At 39.5% G+C, this 20,655-nt stretch overlaps 1 protein-coding gene across 1 annotated transcript; it reads left to right on the top strand.

Annotated features, from left to right (window-relative positions):
• The first annotated feature begins 6,551 nt into the window (after positions 1–6,551).
• LOC105715023 (zinc finger protein 722-like) lies at positions 6,552–18,266 on the top strand. The gene is made up of 6 exons (XM_064375295.1): positions 6,552–6,569; positions 8,581–8,730; positions 11,193–11,319; positions 11,816–11,911; positions 13,025–13,078; positions 18,256–18,266. Exons 1-6 carry the CDS (start codon positions 6,552–6,554, stop codon positions 18,264–18,266), a joined length of 456 nt encoding a protein of 151 aa, XP_064231365.1.
• The last annotated feature ends 2,389 nt before the right edge of the window (positions 18,267–20,655 follow it).

The raw sequence follows: 20,655 nt of genomic DNA, 5'->3' as shown, positions 1-20,655 counted from the left end.
GTCTGTGTTCCAATCAGCACTGCCTCTCGCTGGGTTTGTCACCTTGAAAAGATATTTTCACTTATTCTGACTTAAGTTTTAACTGCAAATTGCTTTTTATCAGTAGAGCTCAATATGTAAGAAAATATTTACAAAGGACATTAAAAGAGGTGAGTTTTAGGAAAAAATTGTCATGTATTCTATTTGTTAAACATTCATATTTATACTTTTTCAGAGTGAATGTAGAAATTTTATCAGGCGTGTTACTTTTTGGCTGCATGATTTCAAACAGTATTCTAAGGTTTAGCTTTGGGAATATTATCAAGGAAAGAATATAAAAAATGTTTCTTCCATTATCTTTTTAGGAAATAAATACATTTGCACAAGAAAATGTGGTAGATAACTGGGGAATTACAAGATTCATCAAAGCATTAGTTTCTCTTTCTGCAAAATTGATATGTGGCAGCAAATACCTCTGTTCCACAGCCTGTTATTCTTATTTTTGAGATGGAGTCTCACTCTGTCACCCAGGCTGGAGTGCAGTGGTGCAATCTGAGCTGACTGCAACCTCCACCTCCTGGTGTTCAAGCAATTCTCCTGCGTCAGCCTCCCGAGTAGCTGGGATTGCAGATGCCCACCACCGCGCTCAGCTAATTTTTTGTATTTTCATTAGAGATGGGATTTTGCTATGTTTGCCAGTTTGGTCTCAAACTCCTGACCTCAGGTGATCCACCCGCCTCAGCCTCTCAAAGTGTTGGGTTTACAGGCATGAGATGGAGAATTTTATTAATCACAGCTATTTGCCAGGATTATCTGTTTATCCTGTCTTTCCCAACCTCTTTTTTTTTTTTTTTTGTCTTATACATTTTTTCTTTTCCATTTGACTGTTTCTGGGTTGCATTTTTTTTGTGTGTGTGTGTGTATGTGATGGATTTTACTTTTTTTTTTTTTTAAAGAAAGAAAGAAAAAGAATAAAGAAGAGGAGGAAAAAGGAAGAGAAAGAGAGAGAGAGAATGGGAGTATTGCTTTCTTGCCCAGGCTAGAATGCAGTTTAGTAATGGGTATTGAAAACCTCTTTTATACCAATAATTATACTTGATGTAAACAGGAAGGAATAAGGGAAGAAAATAACAAACGAGCAGCCAACCAATATTTCATTTAAACCTATGAAATGCTATGCGATTACTGAGGAGTGATTTACTTCCAATTATGTAGTCACTTATGGAATAGGTGTGAGGTGGTAATGTATGTTTTATGTATTTGAAGTGGAGAGTTCTATAAATGTTTATTAAGTTTACTTGTTCCGGGTCTGAGTTCAAGTCCTGGATGTCCTTGTTAATTTTCTGTCTCGTTGATCTATAGAATCGTTAGCGCTTCTTGTTACATTGATCCTTTTGCCATTATGTAATGTCCTTCTTTGCCTCTTTTGCTCTTTGTTGCTTTAAAGTCTACTTTATCAGAGGCGAGAATTGCATCTCCTGCTTTTTATTTGTTTATTTTTACTCTCTGATTGGTTGATAAATCTTCCTCCTTCTCTTTGTTTTGAGTCTTTGTGTATCGTTGCATGTGAGATGGGTCTGGATGCAGCATACCGATGGGTTTTGGCTTTTTATCCAATTAGAATATATATAAGTTTAATACTGGCATTTGATGCTAGCTGGCTGTTTTGCCCATTAGTTAGTGTAAATTTTTCATTGTGTGAATGTTCTTTTCTTTTTGATATATTTTTGGAAAGGCTGATATTGGTTGTTCCTTTATATGTATAGTGCTTCTTTCAGAAGCTCTTGTAAAGCAGGCCTGGTGGTGGTGAACTCTCTAAGTACTTGTTTGTTCGCAAAAGATTTAATTTTTCCTTCGATTATAAAGCTTAGTTTGGCTGGATAGGAAATTCTGGGTTGAAAGTTCTTTTCTTTAAGGATGTTAAATATTGGTCCCCACTCTTTTCTGGCTTGTAGGGTTTCTGCTGAGAGATCTGCTGTAAGTCTGATAGGTTTCCCTTTATGGGTAACCTGACCTTTCTCTCTGGCTGCTCTTAGTATTTTCTCCTTCATTTCAACCCTAATAAATCTGGCAATTATGTGCCTTGGGGTTGGTCTTCTTGAAGAATATCTTTGTGGTGTTCTCTGTATTACCTGGAGTTGAATATTACCCTGCCTTGCCAGGTTGGGAAAATTTTCCTGAATGATATCCTGAAGAGTATTTTCCAACTTGGATTCATTCTCTTCATCACATTCAGGTACACCTATCAAATGTAAATTAGGTCTTTTCACATAGTCCCATATTTCCTGGAGACTTTGCTCATTCCTTTTCATCCTTTTTTCTCCAATCTTGTCTTCTCGTTTCATTTCACTGAGCTGGTTCTCGACTTCTGATATCCTTTCTTCTACTTGATCAATTCGACTATTTAAACTTGTGCATGCTTCGCGAAGTTCTCGTGTTGTGTTTTTCAGCTCTATCAATTCACTTATATTCCTCTCTAAATTGTCCATTCTCGTTAACATTTCATCAAACCTTTTTTCAAGGTTCTTAGTTTATTTGCATTGGGTTAGAACAAGTTCTTTTAATTCACAGAAGTTTCTTATCACCCACGTTTTGAAGCCTGCTTCTGTTATTGGAACACACTCATAATCTATTAAGCCTTGTTCCGTTACTGATGAGGAATTGCAATCCCTGTAGAGGGAGAGGCATTCTGATTTTGAGTATTCTCTGCCTTTTTACGCTGATTTCTTCCCTTCATTATATATTTATCCGTCTGTTGTCTTTGTAATTACCGACTTTCTAACTAGGTCTCTGAGCAGACGTCCAACTCGTTGATTCCCAGCGCTGAAATCTAAGCAGTCCACTGCGCTGGCCAAAATAGCGGTGTTAAGATTGATGGTGCTTTTCTGCCCGGGAATCTCCGGACTCTGCACCAAAAACTGGCACGCTAAGGCACCAGCAAAACCGCCGCGCTGGCCACAAGAGTCACCCTGGTGACCCGTGGGGCTCCTCTGCTGGGAATCTCCTGGTCCGTGAGCAACAAATATTCATCTGAAAGTGTGGCGTCCTCTCGTTCTCTGCGCTTTCACTGAGAGCTAGGAGCCCGAGCTGCTAGTGATCAGCCATCTTGGATCTCTCCTCTTACTTTTTTTTTTTTAAATTGCATTTTAGGTTTTGGGGTACATGTGAAGAACATGCAAGATTGTTGCATAGGTACACATGTGGCAGTGTGATTTGCTGCCTTCCTCCCCATCACCTATATCTGGCATTTCTCCCCATGCTATCTCTTCCCAACTCCCCACCCCCTGCTGTCCCTCCTCTATTTCCTCCCAACAGACCCCAGTGTGCAATGCTCCCCTCCCTGTCTCCATGTGTTCTCATTGTTCAACACCCACCTATGAGTGAGAACATGCAGTGTTTGATTTTCTGTTCTTGTGTCAAATTGCTGAGAATGATGGTTTCCAGGTTCATCCATGTCCCTACAAAGGACGCGAACTCATCGTTTTTGATGGCTGCATAATATTCCATGGTGTATATGTGCCACATTTTCCCTGTCCAGTCTATCATCAATGGGCATTTGGGTTGGTTCCAGGTCTTTGCTTTTGTAAACAGTGCTGCAATGAACATTTGTGTGCATGTGTCATTATAGTAAAACAATTTATAATCCTTTGGATATATACCCAGTAATGGGATTGCTAGGTCAAATGGAATTTCTATTTCTAGGTCCTTGAAGAATCGCCACACTGTCTTCCGCAATGGTTGAACTAATTTACACTCCCACCAACAGTGTAAAAGTGTTCCTATTTCTCCACATCCTCTCCAGCATCTGTTGTCTCCAGATTTTTTAATGATCGCCATTCCAACTGGCGTGAGATGTTATCTCAATGTAGTTTTGATTTGCATTTCTCTAATGACCAGTGATCATGAGCATTTTTTCATATGTTTGTTGGCCTCATATATGTCTTATTCTGTAAAGTGTCTGTTCATATCCTTCGCCCACTTTTGAATGGCTTGTTTGTTTTTTTCTTGTAAATCTGTTTTAGTTCTTTGTAAATTCTGGATATCAGCCCTTTGTCAGATGGGTAGATTGCAAAATTTTTTTCCCATTCTGTTGTTTGCCTATTCACTCTAATGAGTGTTTCTTTTGCTGTGCAGAAGCTGTGGAGTTTGATTAGGTCCCATTTGTCTATTTTGGCTTTTGTTGCCAATGCTTTTGGTGTTTTGGTCATGAAGTCCTTGCCTATGCCTTTGTCCTGAATGGTTTTGCCTAGATTTTCTTCTAGGGTTTTTATGGTGTTAGGTCTTATGTTTAAGTCTTTTATCCATCTGGAGTTAATTTTAGTGTAAGGTGTCAGGAAGGGGTCCAGTTTCTGCTTTCTGCACACTGCTAGCCAGTTTTCCCAACACCATTTATTAAACAGGGAATCCTTTCCTCATTGCTTGTTTTTGTCAGATTGGTCACAGATTAGATGGTTGTAGACGTGTGGTGTTGCCTCTGAGGCCTCTGAGGCCTCTGTTCTGTTCCATTGGTCTATATCTCTGTTTTTGTACCAGTACCATGCTGTTTTGATTACTGTAGCCTTGTAGTATAGTTTGAGGTCTGGTAGTGTAATGCCTCCAGCTTTGTTCTTTTTGCTTATAATTGACTTGGCTATGCGGGCTCTCTTTTGGTTCCAAATGAAGTTTAAGGTGGTTTTTTCCAGTTCTGTGAAGAAGGTCATTGGTAGCTTGATGGGGATAGCATTGAATCTGTAAATTACTTTGGGCAGTATGGCCATTTTCGAGGGTTGCATGTTTTATAGTAAACTGGTTAACATAAGTACAGGATTTTGCTGAATTCTGTGAGTATCTCTATCAAATTATTGAACTTGAGGGAGATCATGGGAGTCCTCAATTTACAGGCAGTAGCTCAGAAGCATAGATGGGTCCCTGGGATTTATGACAGGCATGTGCAGTAAGGGCAATATGGTGAGACTGAGCTGTGAATTATGGTCTGTGTTGACTCTGGGTGGTATCAGGATGAAAATGTCAGGCAAGTTGGTGTTAAAAAATTGCTTGATACCAGCCTGGTTAACATGGTGAAACCCTATCTCTACTAAAAATACAAAAATTAGCCAGGAGTGGTGGTGGGCACCTGTAATCCCAGCTACTTGGGAGGCTGAGGCAGGAGAATCACTTGAACCTGGGAGGTGGAGGTTGCAGTGAGCCAAGATTGTGCCATGGCACTCCAGCTTGGGTGACAGAGTGAGACTCTGTCTCCGAAAAAAAAAAGAAAAAGAAAAAGAAAATGCTTGATGTTTAGCAAACTCCACAGATTTGGTGTCAAAAAAGATGTTACTGAGGCCTGGCCTGGAGGGAAGTCTGGTGTCTGGTAAGGGGAGGCTCTGTCCTGCACACAGGCTGTCACACTGCAGTTTGTCCGGTGACTCTAGGTCTCCTCTCAGGGTGAAAGGGAACTAAAAACTTAGAGAAAAGGAATTGTGATAACACACCTTCTTTCACAGCTGCCACCACATGATTCTCATGCATTAGCTAACATACTCACTAGACATTGATGTGTCCACATTCCTCCTAGGACTAGGCATCACCCCCAAGAATTCCACCACAGCACCTTTGCTTTTACTGTTTCTTGCCAAAATCCCACCAAAGTGGCTGCAAGTTTCCTGGCATATCTCCAACCCCAGACACTGAATCTGCAGTAGCAACCTGTTTCCTCCACCAATGTAGGGTTCTGTACCACTTGACCACACATAGTCTAATCTGCCTGCAGAGACGTAGGAATACATTAGAGTACAGCTCCACATGGACCACTATCTGTAGCACAAGGTTTTTTTGTTTTGCTTTGTTTTTGAGATAGAGTCTTGCTCCGTCACCCAGGCCAGAGTGCAGTGGCACAATCTCGGCTCCCGGATACCTCTGCCTCCTGGGTTCAAGCAGTTCTCCTGCCTCAGCCTCCACAGTAGCTGGGATTACAGGCATGTGCCACCATGCCTGGCTAATTTTTGTATTTTTGGTAGAGATGGGGTTTCACCATGTTGGCCAGGCTGGTCTTGAACTCCTGACCTCAGGTGATCTGCTTGCCTCGGCCTCCCAAAGTGCTGGGATTACAGGCCTGAGCCACCATGCCCAGCTGAATTTTTTTTCTTTTATCTTTTATTTTAGGTTCAGGAGTACATGTGCGGGTTTGTTACATAGGTAAAATCATATCATGAAGTTTTTGTGTTTAGATTATTTTATCAATCCTGGTTTTCTTCATCCTCTGACGCTCCACCCTGAGCTGGGCCTCAGTGTCTGTGATTCTCTTACTTGCATCCACATGTCCTCATTATTTAGCTCCCACTTATACGTGACAACGTACAGTATTTGATTTTCTGTTCCTGCACTAGTTTTCTAAAAATAACAGTCTCCGGCTCCACCCATGTTGCTGCAAAGGACTTGACGTTCTTTCTTGTAGCTGCATCGTATTTCATGGTGTATACGTACCACATTTTCTTTGTGCAGTCTACCATTGAAGACATACAGGTTTCTATTTCTTGTTTTTGCTATTAGAATAGTGCTGTAAAACATATGCATGCATGTATCTTTAAGGTAGAATGACTTACATTCATTGGGTATATTCCCAATTGTAGAACTGCTGGGTCAAATGGTAGTTCTGTTTTCAGATTTTTGAAAAGTTGCCAAACTGCTTTTCTCAATTGTCAAACAAATTTATACCCTCACCAGCAGCATGTAAGCATTCTATTTCTCCACAACCTCACAGCATCTGTTTTTTGTTTTTTTACTTTTGAATCTGATTGTGTTTGTCTGAATTATTTCTTTTTTCTTCATTAGTCTAGTGTATTATCTCTTATTAATTTTTTCATAGTATCAACTTCTGGTTTTGTTGGACTTTTTTTTTTTTTTTTTTTTTTTGAAAAGGAGTTTTGCTCTTTTGCCCAACGTGGAGTGAAGTGGTGCAATCTTGGATCACTGCAACCTCTGTCTTCCAATTTCAAGTGTTTCTCTTGCCTCAGCCTCCTGAGTAGCTGAGATTACACGTGCCCACTAATTTTTGTATTTTTAATAGAGACAGGGTTTCACCACATTGGCCAGGCTGGTCTCGAACCCCTGACCTTGTAATCTGCTTGCCTCGGCCTCCCAAAGTGCTGGGATTACAGGCGTGAGCCATTGTGCCAGGCCCATTGAACTTTTTATAGTTATTTATGTCTCAACCTTGTTAATTTCAGCTCTGATTTTGGTTATTTTTGTATTTTGCTAGCTTTAAAGATGGTTTGCTCTTACTTTTGGAATTCTTTTAATGGTAACATTAGATTGTTAAATTGAGATCTTTCTAACTTTTTGATGTAGATGTGTAGTGTTATACATTTTATTCTTAACGCTGCCTTAGCTGTGACCCAGAGATTCTGGTATGTTGTATTTCAGCTCTAATTAGTTTCAAAATTTTTTTATTTCTGCCTTAATTTCGTTATTTACAAAATAGCCATTTGGAAGCTGGTTATTCAATTTTTATGTAATTGTATCGTTTTGGATGTTATTTTGTATTGAATTTTTATTCTATACATTTTCTTTTAAAATTAATGATAGAGAAATGTAAGAAATGAAAATGCTGTGCTCTTAATCTAAATGCTAAAAATAGTTCAACACTTAGTACCAACTTTCAGGGTGCCATAAAAATTAAATCACAAAATGTGTTATTTTCAGCACAGTGTTCTGTGACATGCTCCTGAGCACATAGTACTTGCTTAATAAACATGTTATTAGTACATGTGTACATTTCCCAAGTGCAGACTTACTCAGACACTGACGCCTTCTATTATCTCTGTAAACTTAAGCCAACAAAAATATAATATTTCAGGATGGAGATTGGTTGTCTTTATTTGTACCAGAAGTATTTGTATTGTGACAATTGTGGTGGGAGTAAGGGACTCTTTTTTGAGACAGAGTTTTGCACTGTCATCCAGGTTGGAGTGCAGTGGTGCGATCTCAGCTCACTGCAGCCTCCACCTCTGGGTTCAAGCGATTCTTCTGCCTCAGCTTTCTGAGTAGCTGGGATTACAGACTAGCACCACCACACCCAGTTGATTTTTTGTATTTTTAGTAGAGACGGGGTTTCACCACGTTGGCCAGGCTTGTCTCGAACTCCTGACTTCATGATTTGTCTGCCTCGGCCTCTCAAAGTGCTGGGATTACTGTCCTGAACCACCACACCCAGCCAGAAACTTATATTGTAATAGTTATGGAGATGCTCATTGTTCTCTCATTGCTTTTAAATCTTTTCAGTTATAAACAACAAAAATGGGTGAATGTATTCTGCAACTCTCAGTCTTTCTGCCCGTGAATGTGTGTCATGGTAGCAGGTGAATATGTTGTGTGTGAAAGGCATATTCTCAAGCTGCAGGTTTGATATGTCCAGAGCATCTTCTCTGAAAATACATTTCAGAGAAAGAGGAGGAAATGAAAAAAAAAATCACTTTTTCTCAGCTGAGCATGTTTGAGATCAAGAGCAGTGTCCACACTGCCTTTTGGAATGCCATGTGTTTGGAACTTGTGAATTTTAACTTCTCTGCTTGTGTTGTCTATCCCTAATGAGTTCATTTCAAATATTTTTTATTTTTGTGATAGTCAAGGGGTTCTGAAAAACATTTTCTATATACCGTAGTGCTCTACACATTATCTTCATCTGGGGTTCTGGTACGCCATGCAGAATACTCACCACAAATTTACGATCTGCAGAATTTAAATGTTCCCATTGTAGCTGTTGAACATGAGAAGGTATGGACACTCAAGATTTCTGTTGGGAAAACACAGTTGTCTTTGGATATGAGTGAAAAGTGAAACATGTCATGTTGAAGTTTCATCTGTGCGCTCTTTTAGTTCCATCCAGAACAGAATTTAGAAAGTGCTCGTTTAAACAGGATGGCATTTATTACCCAGAAAGTTCTAAAAAACTATTAGGAGATACTTACTCTCCAGGGCGCTAAAGAAAGACTACTTAAAATTGCTGTTAAAAATTACAGCACAGGGAAGTTATCTGTATCTTTAACTTTGTATAAAACTTACATTTCTTTATAATTAAATTTATGGCAGGCTTGGTAGCTCACATTTGTAATCCTAGCATTTTGGGAGGACAAGGCAGGTGGATCATGTGAGGTCAGTAGTTCAAGACCAGCCTGGCCAACATGGTGAAACCTCATCTCTACTTAAAAAACTACAAAAATTAGCTAGGCATGGTGGCACACACCTGTAATCCCAGCTACTCAGTAGGCTGAGGCTGGAGAATTGCTTGAACCCAGGAGGTGGAGATTGCAGTGAGCTGAGATCGCACCACTGTACTCCAGCCTGGGTGGCAGAGTGAGACTCTGTCTCAAAAAAAGGAATATATATATATATATATATATAAATACAAAATTATATATATAACTTTATACCTTTATTAAAAAGCCTATATATATAGTATATAATTTATATATATAATTATATATGATATATATAAATTATATATAATTTATATAATATGTATATTATATATAATTATATATCATATATATAACTATATATGATATATACATTATATATAATTATATATCATATATATGATATATAATTATGTATAATATGCAAAATAGTATATAATATATATATTATATATATAAAATTATAGCTGGGCGTGGTGGCTCAAGCCTGTAATCCCAGCACTTTGGGAGGCCGAGGCCGGTGGATCACAAGGTCAAGAGATCGAGACCATCCTGGTCAACATGGTGAAACCCCGTCTCTACTAAAAATACAAAAAAATTAGCTGGGCATAGTGGCACGTGCCTGTAATCCCAGCTACTCAGGAGGCTGAGACAGGAGAATTGCCTGAACCCAGGAGGTGGAGGTTGCAGTGAGCCGAGATCGGGCCATGGCACTCCAGCCTGGGTAACAAGAGTGAAACTCTGTCTAAAAAAAAAAAAAGACATAAAATTATATATAATATATATTATATTATTAAAAATTACATATAAAATTATATAATATATAATATATATAAAATTAGAATTATATATAAATGTATATAATTTTTATATAATTATATATATAAATATATATAATATACATATAATATATATTATATATATATAAAAGCTCTGGAATATAAAGAGAAATGAGATGCTAGCCAATTATTATATATATATAAGTTTTAGATTACAATTTACTTTTCTGAGAGGAGAGAAATATCACAGCAGTAAAGTTGTGTCTTGTGTGCACCAGCAGATAATAAAAATGTGTCCCAGTATCGTTGACAATAATTTTATTCACTTGGTTCAAGATCTCTCTAACATTTTTCCCACTATAGAGTTAATTATTATTCTCTTATTATGTACACTTAGGAAATTTACTAGCCAAAGTACATAAAACATCACATTTAATCTGGAAGCTGTCCTTCATTTTTTAGATGATTTTTGCATATATTTGTCTTTTAAAAATGAAGGCTCTTAGGTTTATTTACAGGTGAGAGAAACTGGGAAAAACCCAGACTCTGCCAACTACTGGATGTTTGACAAACTATTCTTACTAGGCTAGAAACATTGGTGAACTTGCTAGAAATTCAGAAACTCAGACTTTATCTCAAATCTTGTGAATCAAAATCTGCACAAGATCTCTAGTTTATGCACATATAAAGATTTTATAGGTATCTTCCAACTCTTCATGACTGTTCTGAGAAATATACATGACTTATTCTGTATGATGTAAATATAGCACTCAAAAATGGACATGTTGGGCTGGATAAGGTGGCTTACATCTGTAATCCCAGCACTTTGTGGGGGCCAAGGAGGGTGGATCACCTGATGTCAGGAGTTCAAGACCAGCCTGACCAATGTGGATAAATCCTGTTCCTACTAAAAATACAAAAATTAGCTAGGCATGGTGGCTCATGCCTGTAGTCCAAGCTACTTAGGAGACTGAGGCAGGAGAATCACTTGAACCTGGGAGGCAGAAGCTGCAGTGAGCCAAGATCACACCACTGCAGTCCAGCTTGGGCAACAGAATGAGACTCTGTTGAAAAAAAAGAAAAAAAGACATGTCCATGTTAATGCACTTAATTTTATAATTTATCATCCAGAAAATTGTCATATCTGCAGTGATATTGTGGATCTTATGCTATCCTCTTTTCTTAGAGTTGGAGAATACTTCTGTGTATGGTCACGTCGTAAGTGTTTGTGTGTTCATGAGTTTTTTTTTTTTTTTTTCAGGAACTGTTTACATTCAGAGATGTAGCCATAGAATTCTCTTTGGAGGAGTGGCAGTGCCTGGATTGTGCTCAGCAGAATTTATATAGAGATGTGATGTTAGAGAACTACAGAAACCTGGTCTCCCTGGGTGAGGATAAGTTCAATAACAATTCCTAATGTATTTCCTCTCTCTCTTTTCTAAGTTTTTTTTTTTTCGTAATTTCTGCTTTGCATGAATGAATTTTAGGTCTCTGATTTTAGTAAAATCTTGGGGATTCATTGGAGTAGAATAAATTCTTCAATATGTTTTGTCTTTACCTGAACTTTTCCCTTTCCTGAGCTTATTTATGTATCTTTTGCTCTAGGTTAGTGGCAATTTCAAAAATGTCGTAGCATAAAATATCATTGCTCACACCTTAGAATTCATTTACCACCATCAGTTTTTGATGCAGTAGTACTAAGTAGTGAAATTAAGGACCTACAAATTTAAAATATTTATTTTCTAAATATTTAGAAAGTTCTGTTATGAATCAGTATTAATTTTCTAGAACTTTCTATTATAGCTCCTTTACTAAGCATAATACTAGTTTGGTAATTAAAGAATTCAGCAAGATTTATGTTACTTTTTTTCCTTAATAAAACAGGTATTGCTGTCTCCAAGCTAGACTTGATCACCTGTCTGGAGCAAAACAAAGAGCCCTGTAATATAAAGAGAAATGAGATGGTAGCCAAGCACTCAGGTAGGTAAGAGCAAATGAAGCAGATGACACAGATGAGAGGTACAAAAGTCAAGGAGGAAGCCAGTCCTTAAAAAGTGGTCTGAGGAGCTGTGCTTCGATGGAGAGAGTTTCTGAGAAGCCCGAGTAATTTTTTTCTTTTGCTCTTGCATAGGGACACCTTCTGCCCCATGCTTTTAAATTCCTCTAAGGACTCTACTTTTGCTTCAGTAATCTTCCTTCAAGTTCACAGCCTGAGCCAAAGTTTGCTTTATGGCTTATAAGGGAATGCACAAACTAACTACTTTCCATTGCTTTTATGGACACACAAATATCTGCATATTTTTGAGAAACTCTGTGTTAAACCATTTTTAAAATTCTTTTTTTGCATCATATGTAAAATATGTGAGAATAGTAATTTCTGTTTCATTGGTGGTTGTCCATTTTTCTGCATGTGCCATTCTGTTTTTATTACTATAGCTTTGAAATATAGTTTAAAGTTTTTTTTTTTACAAATTTATTTTTTAATCTTTATGTATTAATTTATTTAGAGGCTGTGTTATGAGACTTGCTATGGGGTGATATGCAAGCAGAGTACCTCTTATGTCTTCATTTTACTATGTTGCATACTTTAGATATAGATACGTAGATGGAATTGCTGTATTTGATAATTTTATTTTTAATTATTTGAAGAACATTCATGATGTTTCTTATGATGGTTGCATACTTTTTTCTCATCAACAGCTTACATAGGTTTCAGTTTCTTTACATCATCAACATAGTTGGTGTTTTTTAAAAAAGTTATAGTGGTCATTCTAATTGATGTAAGATAATTTTGTTGTTTTGTATTATTATTTTGTTTTTCATGTTTCTATAAATTACTAACTTTGTGCAACTTTTCAAATGCTTCTTCCCATTTGTATATCTTTTTTCTTAAAATTTAGTTTATTTGTCCTTTTTTTTTTTTTTTTTCGAGATAGAGTTTTGCTCTTGTTGCCCAGGCTGGAGTGCAATGTCATGATCTCGGCTCACGACAACCTCTGACTCCCAGATTCAAATGATTCTTCTGCCTTAGTTTCCTGAGTAGCTGGGATTACAAGGATGTGCCACCATGCCCAGCTAATTTTATATTTTTAGTGGAGATGGGGTTTCTCCATGTTGGTCAGGCTGGTCTTGAACTTCTGCCCTCAGGTGATCTGCCCACCTCGGACTCCCAAAGTTTTGGGATTACACCACACCTGGCTCATTTGTCCATTTCTAAATCAAGTAATTCAATTATTGTTGTCTTGTTCTAGGAGTTTTTTTATATTCTCAGTGTTAACTCTTATCACATGTGCTTTTCAAATATTGTCACCCATTTCTTGGGTGGCACTGTCACACTAGTGTTTTCTTTGATTGCAGAAATTTTGTAGTTTAGTGCAGTTAAATTTGTCTGTTCTTCTTTTTGTTGCTCATGCATTTGTTGGCTTATCTAAGAAAATGGTGCCAAGACTAATGTCATGTCTTTCCACTATTTTTTTCTAAGAGTTTCATTAGTTATTTTTTTTCAGTCTAAGTGTTTTGTTTAAAATATTTTTGTATGTGATGCAATTAAAGCATCCAACTTCACTTTTTCAATGTAGATATCCAGTTTTCAACATTATCTGTTGATTTTTCTCTATTGTCTGCTCATAGAAACCTTGTGGCAGATTATTTGGTCATACACAGAAGAGTTCATTGCTGGCCCCCCTATTTTGCTTTATCATGTCTTTATCTGTCTTTGTGTGAATACCACATAGTTTTTGTTATTGTAGCTTTTTATTATGTTTTGAAATTATGGTGTTTTTCATGTGTGTTTCTCTAGATATAGTTGATAATAAAATTTTAAAATTTTAAAAATATTTAGTAATAAGTATACTTTTGGAATTTTGATACAGATTCCATTAAATTTGTTCACCACTGTGGCTTATATTGACATCTTAACAAATTATTATTTAAATATTTTGACCCTTGAGCAAAAATATTAAATTATTTGACCCCCATGCAAGAATACATTAAAGAGTGTGTTTATTTCCATATATTTTTTATTTGCCACTTTTACTTTTTTGTTTTAGTTTTATTCAGTTTTGGTTAGAAAACATACACTGTATCATTTTGCTCTTCCTAAACATACATTTTTTGAGACAGGGTTTCTCACTCTGTTGCCCAGACTGTAGTGCTGTAGCACAATCTTGGCTCACTGTAGCCTCAACCACTTGGACTCAAATAATCCTTCCACCTTGGCCTCCTGAGTGGCTGGCACTACAGACATACCCCACCATGACCAGCTAATTTTTAATTATTTGTAGAGACAGGGTCTTACTGTGTTTCTAAGGCTGGTATCAAACTTCTTGCCCCAAGTGATCCTTCCACCTTTGCCAAGCACACTGTTGGGATTATACCTGTGAGCTGCTGCACCTGGCTGATATTTTTAAATTTACTAAGACTTATATGTTCTAACAGAATACACCAGGTGCAAATAAGAATATTGTGTATCCACTCTGACTCCCAGATTGGGAGTTCTGGGAGTTCTTGACTGGAGAGTTCTGTACATGTCTGTTTAGCCTAGTTGGTCTATAATATGGTGTAGATGATTGTGCCCTCCATATCTCATGTTGAAATGTAATCTCCAATGTTGGATGTGGGGCCTAATGAGAGGTGTTTGCATCATGGGGACAAATCCGTCATGAATGACTTGGCACAATCCCCTTGGTAATCATAGAGTTCTCACCCTATTAATTCACATGAGAGCTGGTTGCCTAAAGGAACCTGGCTTCTCCACCTCACGCTTGCTTCGTCTTTCACCATGTGATATGTTAGTTTCTTTTTTGCCTTCCACTATAATTGTAAGCTTCCTCATATCCTCACAAGAAGCAGATGCTGGCATATACTTCTCGTAGTCTCCTGAACTGTGAACCAAAGAAACCTTTTTCTTTATAAATTACCCAGTCTCAGGTAGTATTTTATAGCAATGCAAAATGAATTCATATACAATATAATGTTCTTTAGGTTTTCTGTTTATTAATTGATTTATTTGAATTTTTTATTTATTATTGAAAGCGAGGTCTTAATGTTTATAATTTTATGTTGCTATTTTATTTCTTGCTTCATTTCTGTCAATATTTGTTTTACATATTTTGAAGCCCTGATGTATAATGCATATACAAATGGATAGACGTAATAGTTATAGATTCCTAGCAAATGAACTCATTTTACCATTATATAATATCAGTCTTTGTCTCATGCTAGTAATTGACTCATTCGGGTTAAAGGTCCAGTGATATGTCTCTACTAAAAATACAAAAAAATCAACTGGGCATGGTGGCATGCACCTGTAGTCCCAGTTACTCAGGAGGCTGTGGCAGGAGAATTGCTTGAGCCAGGCAGGCGGAGGCTGCAGTGAGCCGAGATCACACCACTGCACCCCAGCCTGGGTAACAGAGTGAGACTCCCTCTCAAAAAAAAAAAAAAAAAAATCTGACTTACACTTGTTTTTTTTTTTTCAATTTGTCCCAAGTGAAACCTAGCGATTTATATTTGAATTAAAAACCACATTTTAATGAATAATACAGAGTGAAAATTACCATCCAAATCGTAAAATGTAAGATTAAAAACAAAAATACAATTAAATAATCAAAAGGAATCTATATGAAAAAAATGCAGTAAAATGGACTTAAAAACAAAAATAAAACATGTTGACCTATAAAATATTAAATATTAGCATATATATATCAGAAAATAATTATTTAAGTAACTACAATTTTCGAATGTGACTGAAATTATGAAAATCTGGCATTTTACTGTCATGCATTGTATTACAGTACAATTTCACAAAACACGCATTATAAGAATTAACAAAAGACTAATGAAAATGCAACCTTTTAATTAGTAAGTATTCAAAAGATACTAGGCAAAGTTATTTATGTTATTAACATATTGGTACTATTACACAAAATATAAGATCTAAACATAATATTGCAAAGCAAAAAATATAATTATATATAAAATAAATATTGGAATTCAATTATATCATTATTTAGGTATAGGTGGAGAGAATAGAATAAAATACTAACTATACCTGTAATGGTGGTGCATGAATTACTTTTAACTCAGGAATAAAAGCTACAAGACAAAAGTATTAAAAATACATATAACTTCAATAATTAGATACACAATACAAAAATTGTAAAGTGTGATATAAGTCATGTATTGAAGAGAGTAAAACCGTTGAGTCTTTCTCTCTTTTTGAGACACAGTCTTGCTCTGTCTCCCAGGCTGGAGTGCAGTGGCGCGATCTCGGCTCACTGCAACCTCTGCCTCCTGAGTTCAAGCAATTCTGCCTCAGCCTCCCCTTGGGACTAAAGGCACCCACCACCACGCCTGGCTAATTTTTGTATTTTTAGTAGAGATGGGGCTTCAGCATATTGGCCAGGCTGGATTCAAGCTCCTGACCTCGTGATCCGCCTGCCTTAACCTCCCAAAGTGCTGGAATTACAGGCGTGAGCCACCAGAGTCTCTTTACACATAGAAGTTGAATTGTTATTATCTTAAGCTAGACTGTTAAAACAATGAGATCTTTTATGTCTCTTGGTAATTAAATGAAAATTTGTAGTACATACAAAAAAGATGAATCAAGCGGCTGGGTGTGGTGGCTCATGCCTGTAATCCCGACACTTTGGGAGGCCGAGGCGGGCAGATAACCTGAGGTTGGGAGTTCGAGACCAGCCTGACCAACATGGAGAAACCCCGTCTCTACTAAAAATACAAAAATTAGCCGTGCCTGGTGTGATGGGCACCTGTAGCCCAAGCTACTCCAGGAGGCTGAGGCAGGAGAATCTCTTGAACCCGGGAGGCAGAGGTTGTGGTGAGCTGAGATTTTGCCGCTGCACTCCAGCCTGGGTAACGAGAGCGAAACTCTGTCTCAAAAAAAAATAAAAATAAATAAACGTATCAGATTTCAAAATACAGAAAAGAAATAATGTCGATGAGACTAAAGACAAGATTCCCAGCTTCATAAACAGTCTAGCAATATCTAAATGAGAAGATTGACAAGTAAGTTGAATTCTCCACAGCTTCACTGGAGAGAATGAGCATGGGGGTTTCAGCAAGGTAAGTATATGGCCAGTGTCCAGTAACTGGTCTAGTGAGGGTAGAATCCCTAAAGTCCCTGTGAAATACAGTTATGCAACAGCCTAGCAGGAAAAACGTGGAACAACCCAGCAGATGCTATCAGGAATGAGTGAGCAGAATAGGGTCAGAGCCACAAAATTGAAGAAGGAGACAAAAACCGCAAGGGGCTCCTGCTCTGTAAATAGCAGCTGTGCCTGCATCAGGACCAGTGCTCTCAGACAGCTGCTGTGAGACGGCTGAGAGCATAGTGTCTTTGCAGCCACACACCAAACAGCAGTGCCTCTATAAACACAGGTCCCAAGACTCTCCTCTCCGTTAACCCTCATTTTAAAGTGATGGATAGGTTCATATTACAACATTGCCATTCAACACTTGTGGGCAAGGGTAATCAGACACGCTTACCTAAAGAGGGAACAAGGAGTAGGGTGAGAATACTGAGGGATGGAGGAGGGTTGCATGCACTTTGCCAAACAAACTGTCCCTACAACCCCTACTTTTCAGAAGAACAGAGCCGGCTGGCGGTGGCTCACACCTGTAATCCCAGCACTTTGGGAGGCCGAGATGGGTGGATCGTCTGAGGTCAGGAGTTCGAGACCAGCCTGGCCAACATGGTGAAATACTATCTCCACTAAATATAAAAAAAAATCAGCCAGGTGTGGTGGCAGGCACCTGTAATTCCCGCTACTAAGGAGGCTCAGGTGATCCACCTGCCTCGGCCTCCCAAAGTGCTGGGTTTACAAGTGTGAGCCACCATGCCCAGCCAAAAGTAAATGTTTCTGAGGACACAGGATTTTAGGGACATCAATTAGTAAGAGGCTACGTGGAAGCAGAAATGTTCCTGGGTGTTTCCACTATCTAGACAGAAAATTTCAACAGATCAGTCCCAGCAAGTTCAGTTACATCCCTGACTGCTTTAGGTGGAGTTTTCCAACTAAAGCAGAGATGTTAAACCTCAGAGGTTTCAAATGACCTCCAAATGATCCACACCTTGAAAGTTGCTCCCACAAAGCTATATAGGTGGAGCGCCATGTGTTCCAGAGAGAGCTGGTCACCATCTATATCTTTGAGACACTGGCCAGTCAGGTCTCAGGTGAGATGAGGCTCATGATTACACGTGTAAAATATCAAAACAATCATCACCTTTAGGTTGATTTTTGGAGGCCTAGCCTCTTCAATGGGTTGGTGAAAATGATTGGAGCTTTCTCCTCTGCTTTTAGCAGGTTCCCAGTAAGCCAATAGCTACTCCCCCTCATGTCTCAACTTCCACTTCCATGAAAAAGGGGTGAGGTTGACATTTTCACCAAACCACACCCGTCACCCACTGCAACGCTGAAGTTGTACACAGGTGGCCCAGGCAGCAAGTTTCTCCCAAACGCTGCTGAACTGGCGCTCTGCCTGGAGTAAGGGGAGGCCGGTGGCACGAAGTACAAGGTCTCAGGCAGGCATCGGGCCAGGTTCCGCAGTAGTTTAGAAAAGCAGGCGGCTCCCTGGGCTGCAGGAAACACCAGCGGGTAAGGATAAAGAGAGGAAGCCGAGCTGCTCAGCCGGAGGTGGGACCCCCTAGATTTGGGCAAAAGCGAGGTGTACTTCGAAGAGTCACACCCTTCTCACTGTCCAGCCCAGATTTATCCCTCATATCCCTCTCCAAACTCACTCCCCAAGGACAGGGGCAGCAGGGGATGAGCTGGCAGCCCTGCTTTGCTAGGTCCACATCACCCTGCCTCTCCCACCGAGCCCGGTGCCTGCTGGAATTGTAGTCCCGGAGCTAGGCTGCCAAAGAGCCGGGAGGCGGCAGAGAGACAACGCCCGCAAGCCCGGCGAGGTACGCAGCGCCCCGCCTCTCCTTATAAGGCTGTGCCCCCGAGCCCAGAATATGCTGGGATTGTAGTCCTGCAGTCCTGCAACCAAGGGACTAGGGGAGGTTGAGAGACTACAACTCCCAGAATGCATAGCGAGGCACGCACCGCCGCGTTTCCAGGGCTTCGCACCGCCCTCAGCCCTGCGCATGCTGGGATTGTATTACTGTCGCCTTACCGCCTACGGGCGAGGAGCAATTAAGAGACTACAGCCCCCAGGATGCACTGATGGCATCCTTTTGGACTCCGCGCCCCCTGCGCGTCTAGAGCGGGTACCCCCATGCGGAGGGGATCCTGGCTGTTCCCAAGTCTCGCGTGCCTGTCGGGAGCCAGCGCGGGCTGGGCAGCAGATCTCAACCTGTGACTGTGACGCGGCCCCTGCCCGAGATGCTGGCGTCTTGTGCGAAAGTTTGATTTTTCACACATCTGCAAGGGGCTGGGAGCTTTTCACATCGTGCTGTGGGTTGCAGTAGTTAGGTGTGCCCTCCCGCCGCTCCGCGTCCTTTCCCGCATCCGCGTCCTTTCCCGCATCCCTGCCCCTTCCTCTGTCCCGCGCCGCTGCTGATAGGCATCGTGCAGCCCCGCTGTAAAGGTGCAGCTAATGGCCCGCGGGCCTAGCGGCTCTCAAGCCTTTTGGGAGCCCCTGATGGGAGCTCCCTGGTAAGTGAAACCGTCAATTCATTGCCTAGAATTACAATATCCCACCTCGGGTATCTTTGCACTTGCCCCCGCAAAGCCACCTTTTCCTTTCTGTCTGGACTGTCACAAATCCTCCTCTGCAACCCAAGAACACCCTATTGGGTTTCCGGGCTGGCTGCGTGGCCTACACACGTGGGTCAGGCCGCTCGCAGGGATGCTCCTGCCACTGTAATAAAGAGGAGAAAACGTCACAGGAAAAAGGCCTGACTCCTTTATACGGTCAGGATACTCAGCCACACAGAGAAGGGACCCCTCTAAGCCACTTTGGGAGCCACATCTACCACCTCTGTGACTCCCGCACAGGCTGGTTCCCAGGAATCAGGTTTCCCGGTGTTAACTCGGGCCAAGACGACAAAACAGGACAGTTTGTTTTCCCCAAAGCTTTAGGCAAGTTTGTGTACCGAGGTCATGTACAATGTCTTTTTGCCCTGAATAGGGCTCCCTTAGAAACTCTTTTAAATATCTCTCTGGAACCACTTTTAGTAATTCGTAGTAATTTGCTGAAGGAGCGTAACAGTAATTATCTTAATTCATGTTTTTCTTTTAGTTTTTCAGATTAGGTAATTCATACTGTCCATTTCTGAAACTGAAGTATGCACAGCTTCAATTCTGTGCAGGGAGGATACAGCAGGAGAGAATATCCTGGGCACATCTTTCTGGAGAATCACTTTTACTACAAAATTTGTAAAAAACAAATTTATTTCCAAGGTAAGAGATTAAAACTCGGAAACAAGGCTAGAAAGTCTTCTGCCTTTAATAACACTTAGTCATCTCTGCCTCAGATATGAAACTTTCTCCAAGATAAAAAGTCTCAAAGATAATCTGTTTTCCATTATAAATAGTAAACATTCTTCATTATAAATAGTAAAAATTAGAAATCATAGAAAGCCAATCAAAAGCCCTGTCCTACCAGTTTTTAAAATCACAATATGGCCTGTTATGGTTTTACTTGGATTTTCTTTTTGGAATTTGTTGACTGCTTGGATATAAAAATTGGGGGTTTAACCGGTTTTTGCAAGTTTTCAGCTATTAGTTGTTACTTTCGTACTCGTTTAATTTTTCTGT

Source organism: Aotus nancymaae, unplaced genomic scaffold (assembly GCF_030222135.1).
Source record: "Aotus nancymaae isolate 86718 unplaced genomic scaffold, 86718_ANA_hifiasm-v0.15.2.pri h1tg000012l, whole genome shotgun sequence".
Classification (NCBI taxonomy): Eukaryota; Metazoa; Chordata; class Mammalia; order Primates; family Aotidae; genus Aotus; species Aotus nancymaae.
This window is presented reverse-complemented; position numbering and strand designations above follow the sequence as displayed.

What these genes read in the sequence shown, in the direction of transcription:
- LOC105715023 (XM_064375295.1), top strand. An exon ending in CAGAAACCTGGTCTCCCTGG is followed by an intron (nt 11,320 to 11,815) that starts GTGAGGATAAGT and finishes TTAATAAAACAG; the next exon opens with GTATTGCTGTCTCCAAGCTA. An exon ending in GATGGTAGCCAAGCACTCAG is followed by an intron (nt 11,912 to 13,024) that starts GTAGGTAAGAGC and finishes TTATATTTTTAG; the next exon opens with TGGAGATGGGGTTTCTCCAT.